The 27,855-nt window shown below is 45.7% G+C and overlaps 1 protein-coding gene across 3 annotated transcripts in view; it reads left to right on the forward strand.

The window, feature by feature from the left end:
• The first annotated feature begins 250 nt into the window (after positions 1-250).
• The window catches only part of l1cama (L1 cell adhesion molecule, paralog a), a 43,133-nt gene continuing 15,528 nt past the window's right edge, over positions 251-27,855 (forward strand). For all 3 annotated transcript variants that reach the window (XM_062392714.1, XM_062392716.1, XM_062392715.1), the window contains exons 1-6: positions 251-389; positions 21,997-22,342; positions 23,979-23,993; positions 25,657-25,759; positions 26,265-26,467; positions 27,484-27,606. In XM_062392714.1, coding sequence (XP_062248698.1) covers positions 22,216-22,342; positions 23,979-23,993; positions 25,657-25,759; positions 26,265-26,467; positions 27,484-27,606 — 571 coding nt within the window. In that variant the 5' untranslated portion in view covers positions 251-389; positions 21,997-22,215. The remainder of the gene's footprint in view (positions 390-21,996; positions 22,343-23,978; positions 23,994-25,656; positions 25,760-26,264; positions 26,468-27,483; positions 27,607-27,855) is intronic.

Raw genomic sequence — 27,855 nt, forward strand, 5'->3', positions numbered from 1 at the left:
GGGGGGGGGGGGGGGGGTAGAGGACAGGAAGGAGGAGAGGAGGCGAGGGAGGGAGTTCCAATAAAGGAATGGCCAGGATCCACAGAGATTGAGGTGAGGAGAGAGCTAGGGAGAGAGAACAGGAGGAGGACGGAGGGAGGCAGGCAGCCAGAGAAGAGGGGTGATGTCACCTCTAACAGGCAGCCAATGAGAGTCAGGAGGGGTGGAGAGAGAGAGCGGCCGGAGGAGGGTGTGTTTTTCTATCACTGCAGCATCAGCAGAGAGGAGAGGTGCACAATCAATTTCACAGAGAAGGAGAAGAGGAAGACGCAAAGGCACAAGTAGATAAGCAAGAGGGGCAGGAAAAGAGGACGCCGGGACTTGCCGGAGGATCGAGCATCAGCGTGGAGGTAAGAGGACGTTTTTGTGACGGGATGAACAGTTTGTCATCACAGGAGAGAGATGGACTGTGGACTAATTAGGCTCCTGTAGGTGGAGATGGATTGTAATGGAATCACACCTTTGCTTCATTTCATCTTTGCATGTGTCATGGATAACCTGTTGGTGCAGAACACTTTTAGAGAAAAGGGTTTTTCTTTTCTAGTGTTTTATTTTAAATCAGTATGAATATTCAGTGCAATGCATGCAACAGGGTCTGCTTCTCTAAATATGAAATATACATCAGTCTCATTGAACTGCCTCTCTGAAGACTTAATTGGCCATAATGACAATATAACACTGCCTCACATTTTCTTTGTTTTAATGTCTGATTTGCATGAAGTTAAGATTTCTGTTTGAAATTAGGTGCGCAAATGATTCAAGAATATTTTGATGGGCTTTTAATCTGTTGCATCACCTTATATTAAGAGGAAAGAAAAGGCTATCTCTACAATATCTTACCAAGTGTACAAAACATATAATGCAATTACTTCTGTAATATGAGGAAAATTTCTCACAACAATTATCAGCTTGGATTTGCCTCCCCCCTCTCCCTTGCTACTTTAATATGAATATTCGTTTTCTTCCCACATTCCCCTCCCCCAGCTAATAGCTAGGGGGAGTAGCGTCATGTTCAGTGCGGCTCATGATTGCAATGTGCTGCTATGATTTTCATTGATGTGGAGGAGGAAACTCCACAAGCTACATGGTGAACAGCAGCGCAGACTGCAACGGGTCTGGTTTGCCTTCGCAAAGACAGAGCAGTGGGTAACCTTAAACCACACACCCCAGAGGGAAGACAGAGAATGAAGGAGTTTAAAAAAAGAAACTGGTAGAGGGAAAAGAAAGAGCGATTGAGATATCAACAGGAGACAGAGAGGGAGAGAGAGAGAGAGATGCGGAAGGAGATGTCAGAGGAGAGGAAAATAAGGGTGGGGCCGTGCACACAGCAGGCTGTGGAGGTGTGCCCATGAAAAGGAGGCACTCACCTGGCTGAATGCCACACAGCTGGCTACTGTCTTTGTGGCTTATTGCACATCTGTTCTGTTCAGTAGCAGAATATAGACAACATTTCACACGCCAGTTGTGTTAATGATGTAGAAAAGTGTATTGACGACGGCAGCTGTTAAAGGTTTGTTGTTCATGCATTTATGTGGTGCTTTGTGAGTGAGTACATCTTTGTTCATATTCTCATATTTTACGCTAAGACATGAACATGTGTATCTTCTTGTATTATATGTGTGTGTGTGTGTGTGTGTGTGTGAGTGTGTGTAAGTGTGTGTAAGTGTGTGTAAGCGGTGTAGTGAACTTGCTCTCTTACTCTCCCTCCCTCCATGGCTCGGTAGCCTGCAGCTTCCCTCGGATGAACATAGTCAGGGGACTGGAGGGGTGCGAAGGCGCTGTGCCTGACAATGACTTGTTACCATCTGTACTACATCCATAAACACACTGAACTGCACACGTACACACAATATATCAGGATACAGCTGCTGCTGAAGATGGTGTGTACGTGTGTGTGCGTGTGTGTATCTTCTCCATGGCAGCAATGCTCCAGAGACCCACTGCTGGTCACATTATCATGCTGTTTAATGCAGTGGGGTTTGAATGGCCGTGGCCGCCGGATCAGGCCGAGCCGTGAGCTGCTGATGTCGAGGCGATGTTGTTGTCAGAGTAGCTTGGCGAGACTTGGAGTCTATGATTACCCTTGCTACAGTATGCTGCAGAATGTAATCTCCCCTCTGACGCCGGCCGGTTAATTGAGCTGTTCCATCAAAGAGATGGATGGAAACAGGGATTTATGTGAAGCGAGAGAGAGGGACAGAGAGACAGATCTCCGATGAAAAGAGAGAACAGGCAGGGTGGGGTGGGGTGGGGTAAGCAACATATAAAAGATAAAGCTGAAAGAGAAGACGCTGGACTTCCCTTTTGAAAAGCAAAGCACTCTGCATCCTTTAATGCATGATCTCTGCGATGGGCTCTGAAGGGAGCAGAGAAGGAAAAGGAGGGATCGGTGAGGATATATGAAGGGGCAAGGTCGCAAGGGAGGATGGGCTGTGGCAAAGGAAGATTTAAAGGAGGATTTTCACACAATCTATTCACAAACAATACGTCTGATTGCAATAAGAGACATTTGTGAGACAAAAGCGGTGCAGTGCATGACCATATATTTATGCTTTTGCTGTATTGTGTTTTATGGAATGATAGCGTCGGAGACTGGCCTGTTTCCAACTGGCTGGAGGCCTGCAGTGGAAGTAGAGAGCTGGTGTTGTGTAGGAGGAGAGTAGTGATCTGCTCTCAATCTGCCAGTTAGGAGCAACTCCAGGGAAGAGCAGCGCTGCACTGGCCCCTCGCTCCTCAGCCACCTGTTATAGCCTCGGGCCACCTTTGCCAACCCGCTCACCGAATATACAGATAAATGCTCACACACACACACACACTCACTCACACGGGCACAACCTCTGCAACACACACAAACAAACACACACCACAGAGATGTTGTTGCAGTGCGCTAAATGACAGATCCTCCAATGTTGCCTCATCGTCCTGATTGCTTAAGCATCTGCTGCTGATCAAAGACCACACACTGCACTTCCTGGGGATTCAGCTACTAAACGCAGAAACAGGGTAAAATAAGGGTTAAGTGAGAGAACTACCTCAAAGTGTCAAGAGCGACTGTTTCACCTCTGCTTTCTTTTTTGTCCTCCTTTGAGAATTGCCTTTGTAAAGTGACAAACACACGAGCGCTGATTCAAAAAGCTCATTAGCGAACTCCCTCCCGTTGTCTTCAAGCGTGTGTGTGTCTTTTTCGAAGCCCTGCCCTTGTGCGCGCGGTTGCTTGTGCACCTTTAGGATGATGTCAAGATGCCGAGTCGGCCGCCGCCTCCTCCGCCCCTCGACCCCTCCCTGGTTGCAGCTCGGAGGCTGTTTGATTTAGATTGTGCAGATGGGAGACAGCCCACTGGGTGTCAAGTGGGGGGGATCGTGTAGACATGCTGTCAGGGTTTGGTGGAGAATACATTGTGGTGATTTAGGGAGCTAAGGGTCAGATGGATTGACAGGCCCGCCATGGGCAAATCATTATAGAGAAATGAGGAGAAGGGGAAGGAGGCCTGCGAGAGGGAAGGATGAACATTTGTAAAAAAAAAAAAAAAAAGGTGAAATGAGATAAGCAGGGAGGAAAATCTTAAGATGGAAAAGGACTGATTTAAAAAGCAGCTTGGTGTATGGTGATGGTGGGAAGATGAATGCTGCTATGGAAGATAAAGTGGGAGAGCATCGTCATGGTAATGGCTCTGCACCACCTTGTTCCAGTCATCACATAAGAGTCCTGTTCGCTCTCCTTAGACAGCTTCCTGCAAGAACAAACTTCCGTTAATCCATTTTCCTTTACTGCCTCTGTCTCTCTATTTCTTTTCTCGCCGTGCACCTCTCTGGTTTCCCTTGTCCTATCAGTATTCAAGCAGTGGTGGACACACATCTTAATCAAAATAATGACTGACGCTCCTATTAGCTTTTCCCAGAAAGAGGCTCTCAGACAAAGACTCGTAAATCCAACTCGATTATACAATTGAACCTGCGATGGAGACTGGGCCAGATATAAAGCCGCCATGTATGGAAATGAATTTAATTTGGGAGAGTGAGTTACCTTATTACAGCTCTCAGAAGTGATGGTATGAGAGAGGGGGAATTGTCGAATCCCCCAGAGAAACAAACGTGTTATTGCTGGTTAAAATTGCACACGTGGAACCCTAGGGCGGATATTGTGTCCTACCAGGAGAGAAATTAATTACTGCCAAACAAATAACCATACTGGAGGCCCCAAATATCCAAGGAAAAATATAAGGACATTAAAGGCCTATATAATCAATTTCTTGATAATCTTGTTTTATAATTATGTTGCAAAAAACCCTCCAATTCTGTGAGTAAAATGTCTCAAGTGTGCTCTGTTTGAGCCAGACAGGAAAGCAGCAAAGCAATAAAGCTAGGACACACAGGGTTGAATATGAATGAGAGGAGATATGAAACCCCTTGTCCGTCCTTCTCTTTTCCTCCTTGACGCTGTCCTCGTCTTTTTTCAGTCTGACAAAATTATTTCTTTGTCTCGGCAACACACAGAAATCCCCTCTGCGTCACTCCTCCTGGAACCCGGTCAGCTTTATGAAAAGACGCTTTATTGTCCCCATCAGTGGATATAATTGGACTAAATTGACCCTCTGTCCACTGTGTTTCCCGACTGCATGTTTCGTCTCTATGAAGTGTTCTGTTGATTCTCAGAGATGCTTCTCTGTGTATTGGTAGCCTGTGCGTGCATGACTCGCCATCAGCGGAACCAGTGCGAGATGCCCCCATGAATGAATGGATTATAACCTACTTTAATCAATGTTGGGTTATTGTCTTTTGTAAAGGACGATGTCAAATGTCTCGTGGCAGCGTTGTTGAGGTACAATATCTTAGTCTGTGAGTTGAATGGCTTCTGGGTATAAATAGCTTAGAAGTTAAGATATGTGTTTCCTTCTCTGCTTCAAAGTACATTTTTAATACTTTATTTTGACTGTCACAAAAAGCCCTTGGTTATTTTACCTCAAAATAGAGGAGCTTAATTCTTATCTTTTCAAAATCCTCTTAATGTTTTGAAATGTCAGAGAGTCCTTAAATATTTGATCAGAAATAGAATTAGACATATTTCTTAAATCAAAGAAACGAATACTTTGTAATTGCTGTTATTGATGGTAGTCATTTTGCAAAAAGACTATTTTTCTATATTCTAGAGCTGGAGTTTTGTTTTAATTAGTTCTTAGATGCCTTTAAAATGGCATGAAATATCTTTGCTGAGATTGACTTGCGATTGGTCAAGCACGCCTGCCATCAGAGGGCAAACAAAATGTTTTGGCTTCATGTTTTGGGAGTTGTCATGTGTTCAATCATTGGTCAGCAGAGGTGGTATTGTCTTCACCTTGTTAGTTTGTGTGTGTGTGTGTTTGTGATCATGGCAATTTCCATTATAGCAAATGTAGCACCATCTGATATTACCCAATAAGTCGATTGGGCAATATTGACAACATCTCAGACTCCATTGACCATATTTTGCCACTTCGGGGAATGACTGTGTCACTGTGGCACTCTGGTTTTGATTACATTGCACTGGCTGGTTATTAAGGGGACATGACAGCGTTGGGTTACTAATTTATTGATTTGTTGCTGTGAGGCTGGCTGCATTTTTAATGAATCTTTGGGGCATGGTCGGCTACTTCAGCACTGTTGCTTTGCTTTAAGTTACATCACACTGCTCTGCTGAGCTTTTGACAGGCCTTTCCAATACGGTTGGAATTTATTCTTGATCTGTGCTCCGTGTTTTTGTCTTGTCAGTTTCCTCCTCTACTCTCTACACTCCATGTATTTTGTACGACTTTCATCCTGGCCCAGATTTTTTTTTCTGTTGCCACCGCTTTATCTGCTTCTCTTTAACTTAGCAATACTGTTTATTTAGACAGTTAATAGCACAGCAGTTATTGGCAACCAGTCATACAGGTTGTAATCGACAGGCATGGCTGGATGCTTTGTGTGGCGACTGCAAGTCACCGTCTCTCCCAAGCTGAGAAAGTTCTCTTAGAAGACATTTGCGTTCAGGCACTGAGGTGTCATCACAGTCGAGCACTTGACGTGTTTCTCTTTCTGAGGGAGCAAAGAGAAACATGTTTCTGTTTTTCTCAGAGAAAGGTGTTCTCCTCTGAGAAAAACTGTTTTTTCTGCATCGGAAAGCCTGGGTTAGATTATGATGCTGAGCCGGAGGCCAGAGCATATCCAGTCTGTTGACGCCTCTAATGAAGCAGACCCAAGATTTTACTGATCAAATGATGTTGCATGACAGTTTTGAAAATTCATTGGTATCTTGCAGCTGAGACACACTTAGCAAGGAAAACAGGCATACACTGTGTGTGTGTGTGTGTGTGTGTGTGTGTGTTTGTACTTATACAGCGCTCTTTGTGAGGACCTTTTTGAGCCTCAAACCTACGGAGTGTTGACATTTTGGACAGTCCACACTTTCTGACCCACTTTCAATTGACTGTGTAAGGGTTAAGACAGGCTTCTAGGGTTAAATGTATAATTAGGTTTAGGTTAAAGTTAGGTGGAGGATTGGGGTTTGTTTTAGCTTTAGTTAAGATGTGATCATTATTGCATCAGCCAATCGGCTTGCGAGGGACACCTGGCCACTCAACAAAATCCCGACTGTTTGCTGCCCTGGCTCCCAAATGATTGGAACTGTCTCCTCATTGGCATCCGGACAGCAGAAAGTTTACACATCTTCCCCCGCTGGCTAAAGACACGTCTCCTTAACCTTGGCTAAGAGGATTGTCTAAGTCAAATTGCACTTTGTAGTTTGGCTTTTTGAAGCTAATGTACTTACATGATTCTTTTTGTTTTGGGTTTGTACCTTCATGGTTGAACGCACTTATTGGAAGTCGCCTCGAATAAAAGCATCAGCTAAATGAAATGTGATGTAATGTCATTAATTCTAAGGTAAGGAGCCAGGAAATGCATTAGGCCAATGAGCGCCCTCACTGTGTGTGTGTGTGTGTGTGTGTTTTTTGAGGCTTCAGAGTAAGTGCGCTGTTTGACATTGACTGAGCGGCGCACATCATTTTATCACATGAGAAATACAATGTGGTTTGATGCTGTTTTGAACCCATTCATTTGGAGTGTTTACATTTAAGTGTATTGATTTTTTTTTCCCTTCCACTTGGCGCTTCCCCCTCGCTAAACTTACACTTCATTTGAATTAACCATAACTGAAAGAGATGGGGCATGAAACACGAGCATCCAGACACACTTGAAAAGACACAGTGTCCTCAAGCACTCGCAGGTGATGCACGAAGCCGGGCTGTCGGTGTGCGCTGTCTCCGTGATGCCGTGATTGTCGGCGCTTGCAGTCGCTTTATCTGCTGTGTCAGCCATGATATATTCATTAGGGTTGGATTTCAGAGAGTAGGAGGGGATCAGTTTTTGAGTGGGTTGTAATCCCCATACACTGGCCTAATTTAATCTCACCTACTGTGCCATCCTATTACACACTACACCCACCGCACGCGTGCAGGCGCTGGCTGGAGGAGAGCAGACAAGGGGCGTGCGAGGTTAAAACAGGGTAATGTCAGACAAGAGGCACGGAGACAAAGAGGATTGTGAAAAAAAGAAAAGAAAAAAGAAGCTACACAGTTGGACAATTGATTGTGAGCAGCAGGAGAGAGATTCAGGAACAGAGAAAGAAAGAGAAAATGTCAAGGAGTAAAGAAATGTCAGACAGCAGTGGAGATGAATGAGATTTTTTAAGGGGTTTTCTCTTTGAGTTGTTTGTTTTGTTTCGGCTTGCCTCTTTCCCCTGCTGAAGGTGCATCCTCATCTCACATAATACATATGAGGACATTTGATGCCATGTGTCTAATGAGTAATATAACTTTATATATATATAGAAGAATAAATATGTTTCTCTCTGCCCGTGTTTTTTTTCTGCAGTGACAGTAGAGATTGATGGTGAACAACTTTTCAAATCTATCAGCTTGTGATAAATTACATTTGTTATGAGGAATAATTTCCCCTCATGGCTTTAAAATGGCTTGAATGTGAATGTAAACCTTCTTTCCTCATCTTGTAACTGAGATACAGGGATATGCTAACATAGCCCCGCCCTAGCCCCCCCCCCTCCCCGTCTTCCATCCCTCACAGCTCACCATTGGTTGACGGGCCTCTTCCAGCTACTGGGCCCCACCCACACGTTGACAGATATTGGTTTCTTAGGCTCGTGACCTCACAAACAGTGGCTGTCTCGGAGCCTGGTCATACATACGCAAACGTATATCCCGTGCAGACTCTTCACCTCCCAATCAATTCCAATCAGGGTAAGCGTGGCGGCGGATAAATCATTTTCTCCCTGTGGTGAGGCAAATAGCAGCGTGGATTCATGTGCAGTTCGACTTGGATGAACTTTGATGAACTTTGATCCGCAGTATTTGCTTCACATCGGACTGTGTCCTGAAATCATTTTTTTTCTAGGTTGGCATTAATTTACTGTGGTGCTAGGGTGGAAATACACAGAAATACTAACATATGTTTTTTTCACATTTCAATATCATATGAACGGCAAACAGGGTTATTTTTAAAGTTTTAAAACCTTTACTCTCACAATTGGAGGACTTTAACATTACCACAATCATTAATTTGCATTGAAATGAGGGTACTTTACTTATTTTGTCATGTTTTCCACTTTCCCATCCTTTCTGATCTGAAGAAATAAACATCTCTCAGTTTAGCAACCGCGTGAGCCTTTTTCTTAGAATATTTTGGGATGTCTCATGACTCATTATATCTGTTATGCCAAGTTGCAAATAATTTGCATGTCACAGAGACTTCACACAGCGACACATGGGCTTATATAACCTATTCTGTTGTTCTCTTTACCACTTATGACCTACATCTCCCTCATCATCCATCCTTATCTGCACGTAGCCTGAGTAAATTAGGCCACGCTCCACGCTCCACGCTCCACACACCAGGCACCTGAAGAGGATGTAGTCTGTGGATCTGTTCTTGTTAGCCTCTCGGGAGGGTGGACTTGTGTGTGTGTTTTAAAATCAGGTTGGTGTTGGGTGAGTTCTTTGCCGAGTTTGCCCTCTGAATTGATCAGGGGTAATTGGGCATGGCGCTACAGAGAACCTCGCACAGGGCCCAATCTGCAATAATGAGACTCTATATTTAGCTTATAAAACTGTCTGTTTACATCAGCCGTCGCGCTCTGCTGCACAGCGGGAAGAATTAAGCGAATGTGTTTTGTGGACCAACTCGCGGGGCAGACTTTCGGGTAGAGATTTTTGTGTAGATCATTTGTTGAGATCCGTGCTGAGGAGAGAGGACCGGCAGCGAAGAGATGATGCCGGGTGAGGCGCCTTGTTAAAATGAGGAACAGATAAAAGTGCGAAACCTCGAGAGAAAACACAGGTGGATTTTTTTTTGGGGGGGGGGGTGCAGGTGTCTCATTGAGCGGAAAGAGGAAGAAGAAGAGAGAAATGTCTTCTTCCTCCAGGCCTGAATAACTGGGTGTGGCCGGGGAGGAAGGAGAGACACAAAGCACTAACGGTTTAATGAAGTTGATTGTGACATTAAAGCGTGATCCTGCTCAGGGCGACCGGGCAGTAAGTGTGAGAGTGTGGAGATTAAGATGGAGAGACAATGTGGAAAGACAAAAGGGATACAGGGGTCAGAGAGAGATAGGAGGGTAAAGGACAGAGATCCTGTAGGGTTTAAAATGTCAAGTGTGTGCGGAGGCAGATGCACACCTGCCACACACACACAGCCCCCCCCCCCCCCCCCACATACACACACACATATTCAGCTCACCTGCATCCTCTCAGGCTGTGTACAGAGTAACTCACTAATTATACAGGAGGAACACAACCCCAAACACAAACAGGAGATGTGCCTTCAGTACGCAGTCAGCGAGGGGATGGCTTCATTCTCAGTGGGTCCCGTAAATCATCCACCTTTTTACACCCTCGTAATTCTTGTTTTTCCTCTCCTCCCTCTGTCTTTCCATTCCTCCTTCCTTCCCTCCTCTATCCAGTGGTCCAGACAGGCTGTGTTTTATTTATGACCGTGCAGTGAGCGCTCACTTGTCCAGCCTGCAGTTCAGAGGGGGACAGACATACCAACGGGGGAATGTCAGTGACAGAGATTTTTCCTGGCTGTGCAGCTGTCATACACACTGTTTTGTGTGTGCCAGAAAAGCTGAGTTGTACTTTTCAGTTTGGATGAAGGACAAAAGGTGTCTCAGGTTTTTGGAAAACGAGGCGCTGCAAAAAACTGTGTTTGTTTGGCTAGTACTACCTGGTGGGAGTTAGCGACACACTGTACGGGTGTCCTATATACAAGAACCAGCGCGATCAGCAGGATTTTCAGTTGTGCTTTCATGGGATGCAGATGGTTTAGATATCTGCGACTGTAGCAGGGGATTTGGTGAACTAGAAAACTGCCACGAGAAGGTGTGCACAGGTGTGTGTTGCTCATATATTTAAATACGGGATAAGCAGCTGGCCACAGGCGTCTTTGTTCAGTGGGTTTGTACCGGATACATTGTCAGACCCGGTTGGCCCGACTCTCTATGAGAAGCTCATCAGCTGGTTGTGTAGCCGCAGGGAAAGGTCACCGCAGCTTCCTCTGCATCTCGGTGGCCTTTCTCTTCCTCTATCTGTCTTTCCCTCCCTATCTCTCTCTCTCTCTCTCTCACTGGAAAATCTGTCTCTACTCATAACTGAAGCAAAACGAGACTGAAAGCGAGATGAGAGAGCACGGCGGGCTCCAGAGTACAGGGCAATACCCCAGGAAGAGGATGGTGGGGGGGGGGGGGGGGGAGAAGTACAGATGATGGGGGAGGAGAAGAGGGGGGAAGTGGAGCTTTGCAAAACAATAATAAAAAAGAAATGGAACAGCATCCAGATTTTTTTTGCTTATTCACTCTGTCTTCCCCCTGGAATAAAATAAAGACAGATATACCGGATATCCACAGCCTTTGAATGTCTGACAGGAGATGACGCACACACCAACACACACACACACACACACACACACACACACACACACACAAACACACACACACACACACACACACACACACACACAAACACACACACCCACACACATCCACAAACACACCGGACATATGCAAACACAGACGGGATGGACCAAGTTGTCCGTTTACTCTCTTTCATATTGCGCCTTGTGAAAATTGCTGTGCGTTCCAGAAAATGTCACGTCCTTGATCTCGTTGCACCACTACACAGTGGTGTGCGGACGGGCTGGAGCTGCGTAGAGACGTGGGGAGGGGGATTTGCGGAGACGACGAGGGTCTGCAGCAGAGACGTGGCTGTGCGCCTCAGATAACACTGCAGCCTTTGATGGAGCCCGGCCCAACCTCTCTTGGACAGCGCAAGCCGCTCCGCCTCAAATAGATCTCCACCGCGGAGTCCATTGGTAATGATTGGATTTAGTTACAAAGCAGAAATGGTTTGCTGATGATAACGATAACAGATGCGATGGGAGTTAGTCGGCCACTTAGGGTTTGGGGGGGGGGTTGCATCGATGCTGTGCCAGCCTGCAAATTTCCCCCTAGACTGGACAGTCCCTCTCAGGCTTGATGAAAGTTGATGGCAGAGGTTGATAGAACGCTACCTGTAATTGCATTGTGTAGGATCTTGGCTGCATGGCTGTTATGAAGATGAGGTGCAGGGCAGAGATGGAAAAGACAAGCTGCATTCTATAGGGAGGGAGGGGTGAGGTAACGGAGTTCAGGGAGAGAGAAGGAGAGAGTTCCTCAGTTTCAGATATGAGGAGTGAGAGACAATCAGCAGGGAGCGGAGGATAGAGAAAAGAAGTGAAAGCGAGAGAGAGAGAGAGGGAGAGAGGAGTGCAAATAAAAGACTTTTGGCGGAGACGGCGGTGGAGGAGACGGAGCTCTTTTATGTGTGGGTAGCATGTAGACATAACAGGGCACCGGAGAGAGGCAGAGATGGGGCGGGAGAACAAGAGTTGGAGACACGGGAGTTGAGATGAAGGTTGAGAGTATAAAGTACAGATAGATGATGGAGGGGGGGTGGGTGGGGGGGGGTGGGGGATGGGGTGGTGGAGATGAACATGTGGGAGGGGGATGGGAGGGAAATATCTGCTGTGTGCGGGTGAGCTGGTGTCAGGAGGTTGTCATGGTGATAGCGGGTTGAGAAAAGAAAAGTGAGCCAGGGGTATTGACACCTAACCCTAGAGACACGCACGCGCACACACACAGACACACAAATACACACAGACACAAGCAGTCTATACTGCACATATACTACACATCGTCACATACTACAACAAATTGAGACAGGCCTAACAACAGTGACCTGTCAGATCCTAAGTGAACACATTCTCACACTTTCTCATGACACACACACACACACACACACATATACAGGTCAGCGCAGCTATCCTTTTAGGATTCTGCATTGACTTCATTGTTTGACTCCATTGTTGACAGCCTAACCAAAACCTCATCTCTAACTAATTCATGTCTTACCCTCGCCTTAACCTAAACACAATTCACATCTATCACCTAACCATAACCAGGACCTCAGAAATTAAGGTTTGCCTCATTAAGACCAGGCTCTGGTCCCCGTGAGGTTCACTGGTCCTGATAACGTCAGTGCTAATGCGGGAAAATGTCCTTGAATGGTCACAAAAGTGAGTACACACACACACAGGTGGCGTGCACAATTAAGCTGCGCCCATGTATAAAGTCCATCGGACAAATTTTCATGCAAACTGCGTTTCCCATGTCCCTCTGCTGTCTTTTATCCTCACTCGGCCCCATTTGAATGGCAGGCAAATGTCCTTAAACTGACTTGTCTCGCCAAACAATTACCCAAACCAACCTTCAGTCTGCTGTGTGTGTGTGTTCTTTCATTCTCATATGTGAGCTTTGCTGTCTTGCTGTGTGTGGTGATGCTACAGAGAGATGGGACCCAAGCTAATGAAGAGAGAAGCATGCATCTCCAGTGGGGCGTAGGCTTCTGAGTCACTGAACACACTAATAATAATCTGAATTTGTACATTGATTTTTTTTTTAATAAAGAACCATTCACCACTTCTTGTGTATCCTCTTCACTGCACAGAGCCCGTGCAGAGTTGGCCTTTGGTTCGGAGCACAGCAATTTACTAAAACGACAATACAGATTTTCACCTTGACTTTAGAACTATGTGAACATTACTGATGTTGTACAGTAAGTCAACAAATTGACTTGAAGTCAAGCGTGAAGCAAAGAATAAAATAAAGCAAAGTGCAAACCCAGCATGAAGGGAAAATGATTTCCATACTGGACAAAAGACAAATCAATAGCACTGCTCACTCCGACTGTTAGCAGTTACAGTACATGAACTGTTGTTGTGTTCCAACAAAGTGAGAGAGAAATTCTTCTGCACTTTATGTGGCTCTGGGATGTTTTTTTTATTTCAGTCTGGATATGAGACTGAACTCTTTCCAAAGAGCTTCAATATCTGTTATTTTCTCCTCACACCTTCTCTTGCTCCTTCTCGTCCATACACACTCCACTCCATAGACATTTACTAGCCTTACATCTCCTGCCTCGTCCCCACCAGACCTTGTATTTGATTAGATGAGGAGCACTTAAGAGGAAGTGCTGCTTTTGCATCTTTTAACAAAGGTAATGGGATTGCTAAGACGCTGTTGTTGTCTTTCCTGGGATCTGATTCGCAGTCAGTTAAGTGGTTGGTATATGCTCAGGTTGTTTTGGTTGCAAATTGCAATTGTTAATGTATCTCTCTTTTGCATTGTTATTAGTAATGCAACCGTGAGTGAGTGTGTTAATGTGTGTGTGAACTGATGTACACAGTCGTAACCCTATTTGATCTCTGTAGCCTAGATATACTCTCTGTAATTTCAAGTGTGACTTCTTATGACTCTCCACAAGCCCAGTATCAGGCTAGAAAAAAAAAGTCCAGCCACTTCCCCACAGTCATTGAACCGCCGGGGCCCTTCCATGCAAATGCGTTAGCAAAGCACTATGAGTGACCTTGTCCTGCCAATAGCTCATTTCCCTGAAGTGGTGGAAAACACAGGATTACGTCCAACCTAGGGAGACCTTGACAAATTTCTGTGCAGGCAAAGTCCAAATCTTAGGAATAAGCCTTCTGAAGGGAAGCACAGGGGGCAGAAATGACTTTTTGGAAATAGCCCACTTATTAAAAGTACTTAAAAACCTGGAAAACAGAGACATCATAATTTCCATCCATTATCTGCACAGATTATGCATTGAGGGTCGCAGGGAGAGATGCTTAATTGGGTCAGAGGCGGGGTACAACATGGACAAGTTGCCCGCATACAATTTTCACTATTTCTACTTTTCAAGATGTCGAACCTGTTGTGATGGAAGTCGTAGGTCACATATATACACCTCCCCCCCGCCCTCCTACTCAGGGCGTGGCGTGATGATTTTCCCTGCGGACGCGACCGCACGTCCTTGCATGTGACAGTCCCGGTTGCCATGTCCTCCATCGCTGTATGGGCCACTTATCACCCGACCCGAGGGACCACTCCCTCATCGTCCTCCTCCTCCTCCTCTCTGTCTGTTTGCCGATTGACTGAATGCGTAATCCCTCCTCAGACATCACTACCTGCAGCAGCCAATGCATAGTCCCCTTCCCCCAACCCGTGCTCTTCATCACTTGATGCTTCACAGGCATGCACACACGTGCACACATATGCTCCCATTCACAACAGAGGCTCATCAGATAACCTTAGGGGTCATAGCTGTCTGTTCCGCTGCTTTACACTGTATTTATGCATGGTTTACCTGAATCCCAATGTGACCTGTCTGGGAAAATAACTGTAAAGTGATTACGATTCATGCTCTTACACATGTGCTACTGTATGGATGTGCCAGCATCTGCTTCACTGGCTGATTTGCCGCTGTTGCTGTTACATACTGTTTGTGTTGTTGGAGCTGGTTTGTCGTCTCCTTATGTGTTAAGCCTCTGCATCTGGTTTCAGGGCTAACTCTGACAGATACTGATGTCAGCTTTTTTTGCTGGCCTGTCTGGCTCCGGTTTGATCCCTGAAGGCATTACTAGCAAACACACATACACATCAAATCTCCTCTTCACCCATCTCATCCTACTCTAATTTGAAAGATGAATAGATGCATTCTACTGTGGGAACATTGTTGAGCTTCATTTTTTTTCCAAGCATCCTCAGTCTTCACAAAGGTAGAGAAGAAAAGACAAGTGGCACTCAAGGTCAAAATGTACATCAAAATAAGAGGAACCACAAGCCAGGCTGTGAGCATCCAGGAGAAAAGGGGAGAGGCTGAGGGAGAGAGATAAAGAGAGAGGGAGAAGGGACCGTAGGACTGAGTCGGAGGCTTAAATGGAAGCAGGGAGGGGAAAGGGAGAAGGTCACTCCTAATAGCTCTTCCACATAATTTCATAATGTCATGATTGCTCCTCGTTACACAAGCCAACACCATTAACCATCTACTGTACAGAAAGTAAAGCATTCAGCCGCCAAGAGAACCAACTGTACAGGCTGCGTTCATCATCATCGCATGTTCCTTCTGCACGCAGAGTGCATAACAATGTGCTGGGGAGGACGTGTTTGTGTGCGACGCATCTTCTGCTCACACTTAGGGTGTGTCTGTAATTAGCGCGCTTTGTGCTGCGGGCAGAGAATGTGACTGATGCTGCTGCTAATGAAGCAAATGATACCCACGAGCATGAGTGCAGCAGTGAAGGGGGGGTTTATGTTCATGTTTATGTGTGCATGTGTTTAGTGTGTACATAGAGCCCACATTTGTTTCTCATTTAGTTGACTAAAAAGATCTGATTTGTTTCCTTGTTGGGTGTATTTATGTTTCCATCTTGGCGGTCTGTTTTTTCCCCCTTAATTATTGCATTGAGAGTATTCTTGAAAGGAAATATGAAAAAATCAATATTACAGAACGGCCCATAATTTGGACCCATTAAACCTTCTAATAACAAAATCTACTGTCATGACTTTAACTTTTCCAACACACAAACTTACCACTCCTTTCCATTTGTGTCTCTTTGCTTATCGATGCCATACATCTCCTGTTGAGAACTGACTGACAGCCGAGCCATAAGCCAATTGCCTTATCGGCTGTGTATCAAAGTGAGCAGCGGCTAACATGCTGGAAGCATGGAGGAGTAAAGAGGCAGCGCTCCATCTGCAAGGTCTGGCTCCATTAGCTGACAAGAGAGATTAGCTGACCTGCTGACACACAGCCTGATCTCCACTGATACACATATGGACTCACGGACACAAACACACTCACACACAGGGAACCTGATACACTATTACATTAGTGTTACACAACTGTTTTTGATCGTTACAGAGCTCTTACTGGTCGGTGAGGCCTCTCTCTCATCTCCTCAATCATTTACACTTACTTTTTTTTCAAACCATCTTTTTTTCCCCCTCTCTTTGTTCTTTCCTTATCATCTCTTTCTCTCTTTGTTTTCACATTCTATTAAATTTTCATACTTTTTTGTTGTCAACCCTCCCCTTTGATCTCTCGCCGGTCTTGCCCTTCTTTCTCTTTGTCGGTCTTTCCTTCCTCCGTCCCGACTTCCCTCGACTCACCTCTCCTCTTCTTTTTTCCACCCTCACGGATGTCTTAATGAGTCCACTCCCTTTGCCTTGAATTATTCACCCCTTCTTTTATTCTACCATTCCCATTGTGTCTTAAGGGGAAAAACCTCAATAAATAAATCACGCCATAGGTGGCTTCTTTTGCAATCTTGACAGTGGGAGGGTTGACAGTGTGTTTATTGGTCTACAAAGGAGAGGGAGTGGGGATTTGAGGAAGACTCTGGAAATCTTGTACTTTTTTTTGTATTTTAACTTTCAGTTGGATAAATCCGGATTTAACCTCATAAATCTATGATTAAAACTTAAACACTTCTTGCCAAGTCTGGGTGTTTCTTGAATCGTGTGTGCCCACACGTCGCTACAAAGATATCCAGTATATATGCACTTATATATTAATGTGTGTGACTATGCGTGTGTTTTTGTTATGTCTTGTCAATGTGCAATGGCAAATGTGTAAGCGTGTGTGGTGAGTGTGTCTGAATGTGTGCGTGCGCGTGCATATGTAAGTGATACTGCAAACCTGTTAGTGTCCATGTGTGTGAATAACTGAATTTATATCTACAAGGGGGGGGGGGGGGCTGCGTGGAGACCCTGTTGTCACGGCAACCAGGATGTCGAGAGAGAGAGAGAGAGAGAGAGAAGGCGGTTGCCCTCTTGGCTCCTCTGACAACCTTTATTTCCTCCGGTTTTGTGTCACTCAAATGACAACCTTTAACCCGTGTAAAAATATGAGGGGGTTGGGTGAGGCGGAGTCCTCCGAAGAGGTGAGGGCGTTGGAGGCCGATAGAAAAATGGCGTGCATTCTTTCTCTCTCCGCATATGACACCAGTGGGAGATGCCAAAGTATCTAACGGCCGAGCTTATGCTAATCTGGTATTGATGAATGTGCTGTCCGGGTACACTGATTCCAGATACGCTGTGGCTCTGCGGCTTTTTTTCCACTGGTAAATTTCCACTTGGCGTTGACCATGGATCATCAGTCTTGAAACACATGTTCCTTTTGGCCTTTAAAAGAAAGAGTACCGGCATTAGGGAGATATTGGTTTTTCGCTGCGCTGTAAAGCCCCTTTTCCATTAAAGTTCTGATTATTGAATTAATTGGCCGCAATGCCTATTGACCAAGCTAGAGTGCTACCACAGCAGTTTATTAAATTGGGGAAAAGACGTTGAATATGGAGAAGAAGAGAAAGCCAGGAGAGGGAAAAGAGACAATGAAACGTTCAGTGAAAAGTGATCGCTGCAGAAAGCTTTTAGTGTCAGCTACCAAGGGGGCTTGAGAGAGGAGATGGAGAAGACTGATAAAAAGGTGACGAGAAAATGGGCGCCCGTTGTTCTTGGACGGTTCCTTTTACAAGATTGAGCTTTTAAACACTCGTAAGAAATGCAATCTTCACTGCAGTGGATGATGAAAGAAACGCCTGTGTTACGAAATGAATCGTGGAGCAGGGAGGAAACAGGTAGCTTGTGTTATTTCAAATGATTTGTGGTATTTTTCTGCCGCGGTGACAAAGTGGGTCTGAGTCTTGTCTCACTGCAACAGGCTCATGCATTAAGTATGACCCTGCCAGAGAGAGGACGAGGGGAGGGTGTAAGGGGGAGAATCAGACCGCCACACCAAAGACATCAGGTATATGGATGGACAGCATCGGTCTGAGGCCAAGACAAATGTATGGTGAGCGGGGGGTGGGGGGCAAATGAATTATGAATCTGGGTGAATTTAGGGCAAATTGTGCCGACAGGAAGGGTATTTCTATGAATAATTCACTCAGTAGGGGGCCTGATCATCTACCCCCCACCACCCCCACCTTGTTCTTCAGGACCCCCCACCAGTACCACCTTGTTCTTCAGGACCCCCCTCTTCATTTTTCCAAACCAGTGACCCTTATAATCGTTCACTGCCCTCCTCCTCTATTACTAAAGCTCCATCAGTCCATTTGTCTGAGTGAGTGCTCTCTTTGTTTATGTCCAAATCACTATCTTTACCCTGTCCCTTCGTCTGTCTCTTTGGGGCCCGATGTTCCTCCAGACAGACGAACCCTGGGGGGAAGAGGAGGAGGTAAAGGGGGGGGGGGGGGGGGGGGGGGGCATGTATTCGTTTATTTTCTCCCCCCTCCTTCCATCCCGCATCCTCGCCCCTCTACACGTCTTCGCAGCTGGAGGTAGTTAATATTTAAAAGCAAGGCATGACAAGGGCGTAAGACCTGCACACATGTTTGCACATGCACACACAAACACGCACACACGCAGACACACACTCACACAGTAGAATCCAATAGTGCACCACGTCTGATCAAAGTCGAGGCTGTGCTGAGAGAATACGAGCTACATTCATCAATATAGAGCAGCTCCTCGCACAGCTGCACGACGATATGGAGCAAACAGTAGACGTGTGTTGTGTGTAGTTGGTTAGTTCGATGTGTGAAGCTCAGAACATGATTTGACTATTGGGGTTTGATCTTGATCTCACACGTGCACACACAGACACACACAAACACACACACACACAAACACACACACACACTTTTACGAGAGCCTATTCAGCATTCAAAGTCCTTGGCAACGCCCAACATGTCTACTTAATGCTAATTATACATTTTGCAGAGGACGGAAGGGTGCAATTTCCTATCTAATGGATGGCATGGGGGGTAAACATCATAATGGTAGTGCAGCTATTTGACTCATCTAATGATAGAAACACTAACAGCATCCAACCGTGTCTGGGTTATTTGTGTTTTTGTGATCAAAACGCCCCAAAGCATGAATCCATGAATGATTTTAATATTATGATTTGGCCCGTTTGATACATGGGCTTTCTAGTGTGAAGAAAAAAAAAAGGAAAAAGGACCACGCCCTAAAATCTCAACACAGCCCCTAACGCTCTGCCGTCTCCCAGTGATTGAATGACTTTTGATGGTGCCCGTTGACACCCCAGCGGTGATAACAGTTTTTAAAAGCACTCTGGAACACTGTGGCGGGTCATCCCTGCTCAGCTGCAAACAGCCACCCCTGACGTGACCCCTGACCCTGTCCAATGAGGCAGGTAACAGGGCTGGGATTGGATCGCTGACAGCTGCACAGCGGACGCCCCTGAAGAAGTGAAATCAGGCATCTGCTTCAATGTCAGTGCCTCTCACCCCTGTGATAATGGAGCGGGCACGAGGCTCCACGCCACGCACAGTGTGAGGAAGTGTGTTAGTGTGTCTCAGGCCACATCAGTCTGTGCGATCAGCATGTCTGGGTGGCTGATTTGGCCCATCTACATGGCAGCCGTCCATGCCACTCTCTCCCTGTCTGTTTGTCTCAGCCTCTCCCTCACTCACTTACTCACTCACTTCCTGTCGCCCCTGCCCACCCATTATAGTGTTCCCCTTTACTGCTCCGACTCAACATGACTATAATATTCTGTGGCACAGTCCTCCTCCTGACTGGAGCCCACTGGACCATGGCCCTTTATCTGTCTGATTTCTTCTGTCAGACCTCTCGGGGTGTGTGTCTGTCCACCTTCCTTACTGTCTGCCCCTCCGTGCATCACAAGCTTCTCTCTCTCTCTCTCTCTCTCTCTCTCTCCGAGTGTGCTTGTTCCGACTTCTGCACATGCAGCACAAGTCCCTTGGTAAATTGCACCTGGCAGCATGACAAGCCGCGGCTCGCCACGTCGTTAATCAGCATCCTGCTTCGCTCCAATCAGCTCTCCTTCACCGTCTCTTTGGAAGGGGCACTGAAAGACAAGCGCCCACCTTAGATCGCATTAACACCAGCTCTAATGCCCCGACTGGCCGTGCTCGGTTTGTCTGCCTCTAATGGCATTGTGGAGAGTCTGGTTTTGAGATGGGATCACTGTAATTGGCCTTGTCTCGGGAGAACAATATAAAGCAGCTCTGGTCTATTACGGGGACTGGAAAAGAAGATGCAGAAGTCGAGGAGCAAGACGAAAGTGAACAAATAATTCACATTGATTGGAAGAGCTTTGCACTTGTGTGAATGTATGCGTGCAAGGGGATGGACGGGATTAGCGTCACAGCTGTCACCCTTTGTCATCCCCTCTCCTCCTCCCCTCTTTCCACATCTCTGCACTCCTCCCACCACCTCACACCCTCCCATCTTCACTCTGCCCCGCTCCTCGCTCACCTCCACCTCTCGCTCTCCTCTTGTCTCCTCTTCAAACCCACTTTTCCACTTTTCATTTCCCCCAGAAGTCCTCCACCCACTTCACCCCTCCCTCCCACCCCTCTCAGTGTGCTTGTTGTTCAATTCTTCTGACAAAGCAAGCAAGTGAGTGTAATGGCTCATTTAATCCTAATGCTGTTAGTTTAAACTGCCTTATTAAGAGCTTAGCTCTTGTTTGGTCTTTAATTTTATCTAATTTGGGCCTTTTGATTTAGACAAATCCCACACTCCTGCTTTTCATTCGCAAATATTGTTCAATCCATTCTTCATTGATTGACATATGAAACATCCACAGTAATTAACTGGCCAGCCATTACCCACTAGATAGGAGAAAATGAACCATAATCACCACTCTCAGTCCTCTTCTCACCATCCCCTCTTCTCCTCTTTACCTCGTCTCCTTGCCTTTCCACTCTTCAAGGTCACCCATCGCTTGGTTCAGTGTGCAGAGCCAAAATCTCTCAATCACATACCGCAGAGCTGCCAAATAAGGATGCTCTCTCTCTCTCTCTATTATCGCCATTTTCTTTTGTCTCACATGTACGTCTCAATCATGGTGTGCTGTAACAGTTCTTTGTGTGTGATACTGAGTAGTGTAAACAGTCAGTGGGTTGCACCACGTGGTGCCGCGGGGGAGGACAGCCTGCATGTTGTGGCGAGGACCGACTCCAAGAGTACAGATGGAGAACGGATAGACTCTAAGCAGGGGTTGTTCGCCTCACCCACTAGGACTGATAGCATCTTTATCGCACGCTCATCAGAGCACAGTCACCCAAGTACACAACGTACTGTTCAGTTGGTGAAGTGCAGGCCTGACCAGTCAACCTAATTATCATCTATTTATATGTGTGTCCTGTGTGTTATCTGATTTGACACTTCATCGGTCTGCATTTGTCTGTCCCCGGCCCATCTGGGTCTGTTCAGCTTCTCGCTGTGGCCTTTCCATATGGGCCACCGCTCATTTAATTAACCAAAAGGAGAAACAGGTTTAGCTATAGGCGTTGCTGGTGGTTTTTTTTTGTAAGGATGTGTATTGTTGTTTCTTGATTGGTGTGTTAACTCCATGTTTCGATCTGTCCATAGGGCTGACCACATGGTGCAGGGTAATTTTTCTCCCGTTCTGACACATGGCCCCTCTCTGCCCCTCCCTTTCCCTGTTCCTCATGTCCTCCCCTCCTCTCTCCCCCCCCCCTTCTCTTTTTATCTTTCAGAGAGGAGACCAGCAGGAGGGCGTGGATCTATAGTTAAAGAAGGAGACAGGAGGGAAAAAAAGAAGACAAGAGTGACCAAAGACGGACGAGGCAATCCTGCGGCCTCCCGGAAGAGAAACATAGCGTCACACTTGCTCAGCACGAGTGTGCGTCTGTGCGAGGTTGCCCTTTTACTGTACGCGTGTGCGAGCAGGTGGTACTTTGATGGGACAGTGAGCAATGCCTCACACGCAGCGACAGCCGGTTGGCAGTAGGGGGCAGTGCTCCTCCCGCCTCCTCCCCCTCCTCCTTCTCCTCCTATCCTTCGCTGGCCACAGCCATGCAGCCATACACATACCCTCCAACTGTGAGTACCCATCCATATTGTACCATTCACAACAATGGTGGCTGAACGCTTCCATGAGGTTCAAAGATGTTTTTGTTGTGTTAATTACATTGTTGATTCATCAAAGCAGGCTAATAATGATCCTAATCAGGATTAATCAGTGCAAATGAGCAGAATGATAATGTTTCTCTTTCACTAACCTCCGTTTTCAGGGTTGAAATGTGCTTCCATGCTCCAAACACTACCCTGTCGAGGCTTCTTTGTTTAGCACTCGTGTGCCTGTGGTGTGTCTAATTACTCTGTAATTGATCCCCTCATACTGCATTGATTACTCCCACTATTGATCTGGTTTCCTTGGTGCAAACCAGAATTTGATTGTTGAGTAATTTAATCAACAATTGAGTTATACAACGAAAAAATCCAGCAAGCTTTTTTCCCCCCCGCCTGCTCTCATTTCTTTCTCTGCCTCAATGCAATATGTGGGCAATAGGAATACAGCTGAGCTTGTGGCCCTGCAGGGAAATTGATCTTCATCTCCTCTGCTGCTGCCGGCCTGCCCACCGAGCTCGAATAGAGGGAGAGAGAGAATATCGTCTCCACTGTTGCTTTTGTTGTTCTCTCTTTATCTAAGGCTGCTTACAATGAATCACAGTCCTTCACCACCCACACAGGATTTTAAAAGGATGTGTATAGTACAGAGAAGAAATCTCACATGTATGGACTCTCGATGAGCTCACACCCCGGCAAAGACACGTGATTACGTATTTTACTGTCTATCCCGTAAATGTTGATGAAATGCAGTAAATTTTCCAATGTAATTCCCTGGGAGGCGAGGGGACAGACGAGGTGAGGGGGCCATGGAAGATGAGGGCAGGGTGATGAGGAGGTGGAAGGAGGAGCGGGTCAAAGATGAAAAGGTCAAGGTGTCCCCTGCCTTTCAATTAGCAATCTCCTGCCATGTCAATGAGAGTCGGTGAGGTTTGAAACCGGATCAATAATGGAGATGGGTTGGAATCTGTGTCAAAGACGACTGGATTAAAAAGCTAATCTCAATTACAGGATACATTATACTGCTTATCGTCCATATCTGTCTATCCATCCATCCATCAATGCATCTATCTGTCCATCCATCATCTATCTACCTATCTACCTATCTATCTATCTATCTATCTATCTATCTATCTATCTATCTATCTATCTATCTATCTATCTATCTATCTATCTATCTATCTATCTATCTATCTATCTATCTATCTCTCTATCTCTCTATCTCTCTATCTCTCTATCTATCTATCTATCTATCTATCTATCTATCTATCTATCTATCTATCTATCTATCTATCTATCTATCTATCTATCTATCTATCTATCTATCTATTTATCTATCTATCTATCTATCTAACTATCTATCTAACCATCCATCTGTTTACCCATCCGTCTATCTATCTGTCTGTCTGTCTGTCTATTTATCCTTCCATCTATCTAACCATCTGTTTACCCATCCATCTATCTATATGTCTTTCTGTCTGTTTATCCATCCATCCATTCATCCATCCTGTAGCTACAGATTTTAATATCTCTTACTCCCTGTTGTTTACTGTAACTAAACTCTTTTTCCCTCACTGCCTTTTCTCTGGCCACCACTGTGGACTAACAGACCACATAAGTGATCGTAAGTGCTTTTCACTTTATTGATGTCTATCAGTGTTAATGCAGGAGCTGGCAAAGCTTATTGTGAACAACTTTCATTATGCCAGAGAGGTTATTTCCCATCCAGCACACAGTAAAACTCATTCTGCACTGCATTTGCTGTGTTATACACTTGTGTGTGTGTGTGTGTGTGTTTGTCCCTGTTTACGCACCTTGTGTTTTATAGTGTATGTGTGATTGCATGTGAGAATGTGTTTTTTTTTTTTATGTGAATGTGTGCCTGTGTCTATCTCTTTCTGTATGTGGGTGTGTGTTTGGCCTCATTGGTTCCCAATAGGTGAGATCCCTGCAGGGGTGCGGGGAAGAGGACGTGTGAGGAGCTGCTGTCTGTCAGTAGAGAGGCAGCAGGGCTGTGAGATGAAAGCCACGGGAAAATAAAGAGGAGTTAAAGCGCTAAGCACCGACTTCTCTCCTCCTCTGCCAATAATGCAGCAGTGCCCGCAGCACAAACTTCAATTTGATCAGCGGAGGAAATGGACTTATTTCCACTATCACTGGGAATTCCTTCATTAAATTCCCTCACTCTCTCTATCTGTCTTTTTCTGAATCCTGTTTGTTTCTTCCCCTGCATCTCCTTCTCCCTTCACTCCGTTTTGCAGTATATGCTCTCTCTCTCTCTCTCTCTCTCTCTCCCTCGCACTGCCATCCTTCTCCCCTGTCTGCTTGCCTCACCATCTCCTTTGCTTTTTTTCTTCATCTACCACTGCCCCCCTCCTTTACCCATTTACCTACATAATGTAAATTCATCTCTATCTTGGGCTCTGTCTCTTTCCCTTAAAGTCAAATGAATAACTGTACAATCTAGTATCTTAGCTGTGACCTCCGTTCCTCTGCCTTTGTGTGTAGTTTCCGAGGCTATGTGGAGAAAAAGATTTAAATTTCTCTCTGTTAGTGTTGAAAAACAGGACATAACAACACGACATGGACCATAAAGCATGTGTAAGAAATAAACATCCTGATTCAATTCAGTATTCACACACACAATCCAGCGTGCTGGTTTTTTATGAGTGTTATTGGGGCAATGCTTTATGGTTATTACAGGCAGTGATGACAGAGAAAGAGAAACATCCTCTGGTGGTCTTTACTTCCATCCCCCCCACCACACACACTTCAAATCCCTACTTCATTTTCACACAGGCCATTTTCCTCCTTTCGCCTATCTCTCGGCCTCACGAGGAGCCCTGTGCCATATATCTCTTTTTACATACGCTCTCCCTCTTACATGATGCTGTATCAATTTCCTCTCATCTCATCCCATTTTCCCTGCCTGCTCCCTTACTCTCACTCTTTCCCTCAGCCTACATTTCATCCTCTCCTCTGGGGAGTCTTTTTTTAAGTGATATTGACTGAATATATTCACCAGCAGCTGCTCAACTATGAAAATGAGTTATTCCGTGCTGTATGTTAAGCCTTCACCAGCAGCCGTATAGGGATGTGTGTGATACAATGGGGTGATGCATGTGTGGAGCTTTTGCAGTACCGTGCAGCATGAAAGCAGATCATGTGGACCCAGAATGTGTGTGTCGAGTGAGCGTGTGCATGTCTGTGTAAACCATATATAGGTGTGCTAGTGTGTATCATGCACGATGATAATGTGAAAACACGACTTGTTTCGGTTCTTGCAGTGAAGAGGCCTCCAGCGATCACCACGCAGCCGGAGTCTGTCACCGTCTTCAGCGTTGAGGACCTTGTCATGAGCTGCGAAGCCTCCGGAAACCCTACGCCCATGTTAGTCAGCACCAACATATCCACACATTTTACTGAAGTTTGAAGATGCTGTATTAGTCATAGAGGAGCCGGAGCCCTCAGTTATCTTGTTATCCAACTGAGAACGGTGACCTTCCCTCTCCTGGTTCGGATGACATCTAGATATTAGCATTACACAAGAGCACAGCTTCTCCCAGTTTGAGTTTTAATTTCAACATGGGAGAAATGTCATCTACCCCTTGAGCAATCTTTTCTATCTTAGCTGCTCTGATGTGGAAAACTGCTCTGTTTGCAGAAGAAAAGAAGAACGTCTCAATTACACATCACAAGCTTATTAGTCCCACAGGGGCATCTTGTGCACATTTTGCAACCATTCTTTTGTTTCCCTTAACTCACCGTGACGTGTAAGGACATCTTGAGTGTGTTAAAAGCCGCTTTTAACGTCATGGGAATTATAATTTTTTTTACTCTCCTATTTGACAGAACACTCTGTCATCAGCGTTACTGTTTTTTTCTTCTTTTCAAGCTTCCGATGGACAAAGGACGGCCAGGAGTTTGTCCCTGGCGGCGACCCAGAGCTGAAGGTTTCCGAGAACACTGGCTCATTCGCATTCTACACACTCAGTAACACAATGGACTCGCTGAAGCAGTACCAAGGCAAATACATCTGCTACGCGTCCAACGAGCTGGGGACTGCGGTGTCTAATGAGGCCCTGCTCATCACTGATGGTAACGGCATGCTGATCGCTGATAAAATCCTAAAGAAAGCCCTGACCGGCCCCTGAGACAGAGTCGTGCTGTTTGACTTTTGATAATTTAAACATGTAATTTCAATCATGCTTGGTGAATATTTGCTGGTATGTAATTGTTCAGGCTCAGATCGCCTTACCTGAGCGATCCCATATCTTTTTATAGAATATCAAACATCCTCGCTCTGATATGTCGTCACACAAACGGCATCACCTCAGAGGAGTTAAGCGTCTTTTATGGATGCTGGTCACAGTGTTAGTGCTACTTTAAAAGATCCAGATTAAAGGTGAGCTGTGTGTTGTCAGCTTTATAATACAGCGATTTACGGAGCAGTGAGCGGAGCCAGTGTATAAACCTTTACCTTGCCCTGCTTTATGGAGAGCTCATTTGTTAGCAGATGGAGGCTCACGCTGAGACCTCATCGTTCTGCCACCCCGAACCTAATTACATGCAATAACATGATAATCAGCGTACACCCAGGTTCACTCACACACACACACACACATACACACACACGGTCCCCTGAGCTACAGTGAAGAGCACCTTTTGCGTATCCATCCACCTGCGTGACTGGATGTCTCCTGGGCGACCTGCTTCCTTTACAGTTTCCCTGACAACGGTTTCCCCAGAAACGCTCTCCGGCTGATGTCATGTGAAGCGCCCCACAGTGGCTCCTGTGGGGTTATCAACAATGGGCAGAGGTGGGGAGAGGGGGGGGGGGGTTGGGAGGAGACACATGACTCACAAATCACGTCACTGTGCCTCTGCGGGACAAAAGACGACCTGGCGCCTCCCCTGAAGACGCTTTCTCTTATACTATATGCTATATTCAAGGTTCCTTACATGGAAATCAATAAATGTATTTCCTCAACCGTGTGATTGCGCTTTTAGATGTGAATTTGCCTCATGACGTCTCTGCATAACACATTAAATGTGTGTACAGGAGTCACATGACCTCTGGGTGTGTCATTTTTTCCCCGCCTGTCTCCCTTTAGTGCCTCCGACCCTGCAGAAGGAGAAAAAGGTTACCGTGAAGTCTGAGCAGGGAAGCAGTATTGTTCTGAAGTGTAACCCCCCACAGAGCTCTATGGAGCCGATCATTCACTGGATGGACTGGAGTGAGTGCATTACCTTTCCATCTCTGCTTCCATTACATCCTTCCTGCCTCAGAGTCTCAGACTATATTCTTCTGCTGTCACATAATTCCGAGGTAGTTGATTATTTATTTCTGAAACATTTTGTAAAATGTTCTCTTTCTCGAGATATCTTTTGATACGTTTTTTTTTTAATCCCGTTATTAAAAACAATGCTTTTGAAGGCAGAGCAGCATCTGTTCTTATCTCTATATCATGACTTGTATCTGAATG

Source organism: Platichthys flesus, chromosome 7, assembly GCF_949316205.1.
Source record: "Platichthys flesus chromosome 7, fPlaFle2.1, whole genome shotgun sequence".
NCBI lineage: Eukaryota > Metazoa > Chordata > Actinopteri > Pleuronectiformes > Pleuronectidae > Platichthys > Platichthys flesus.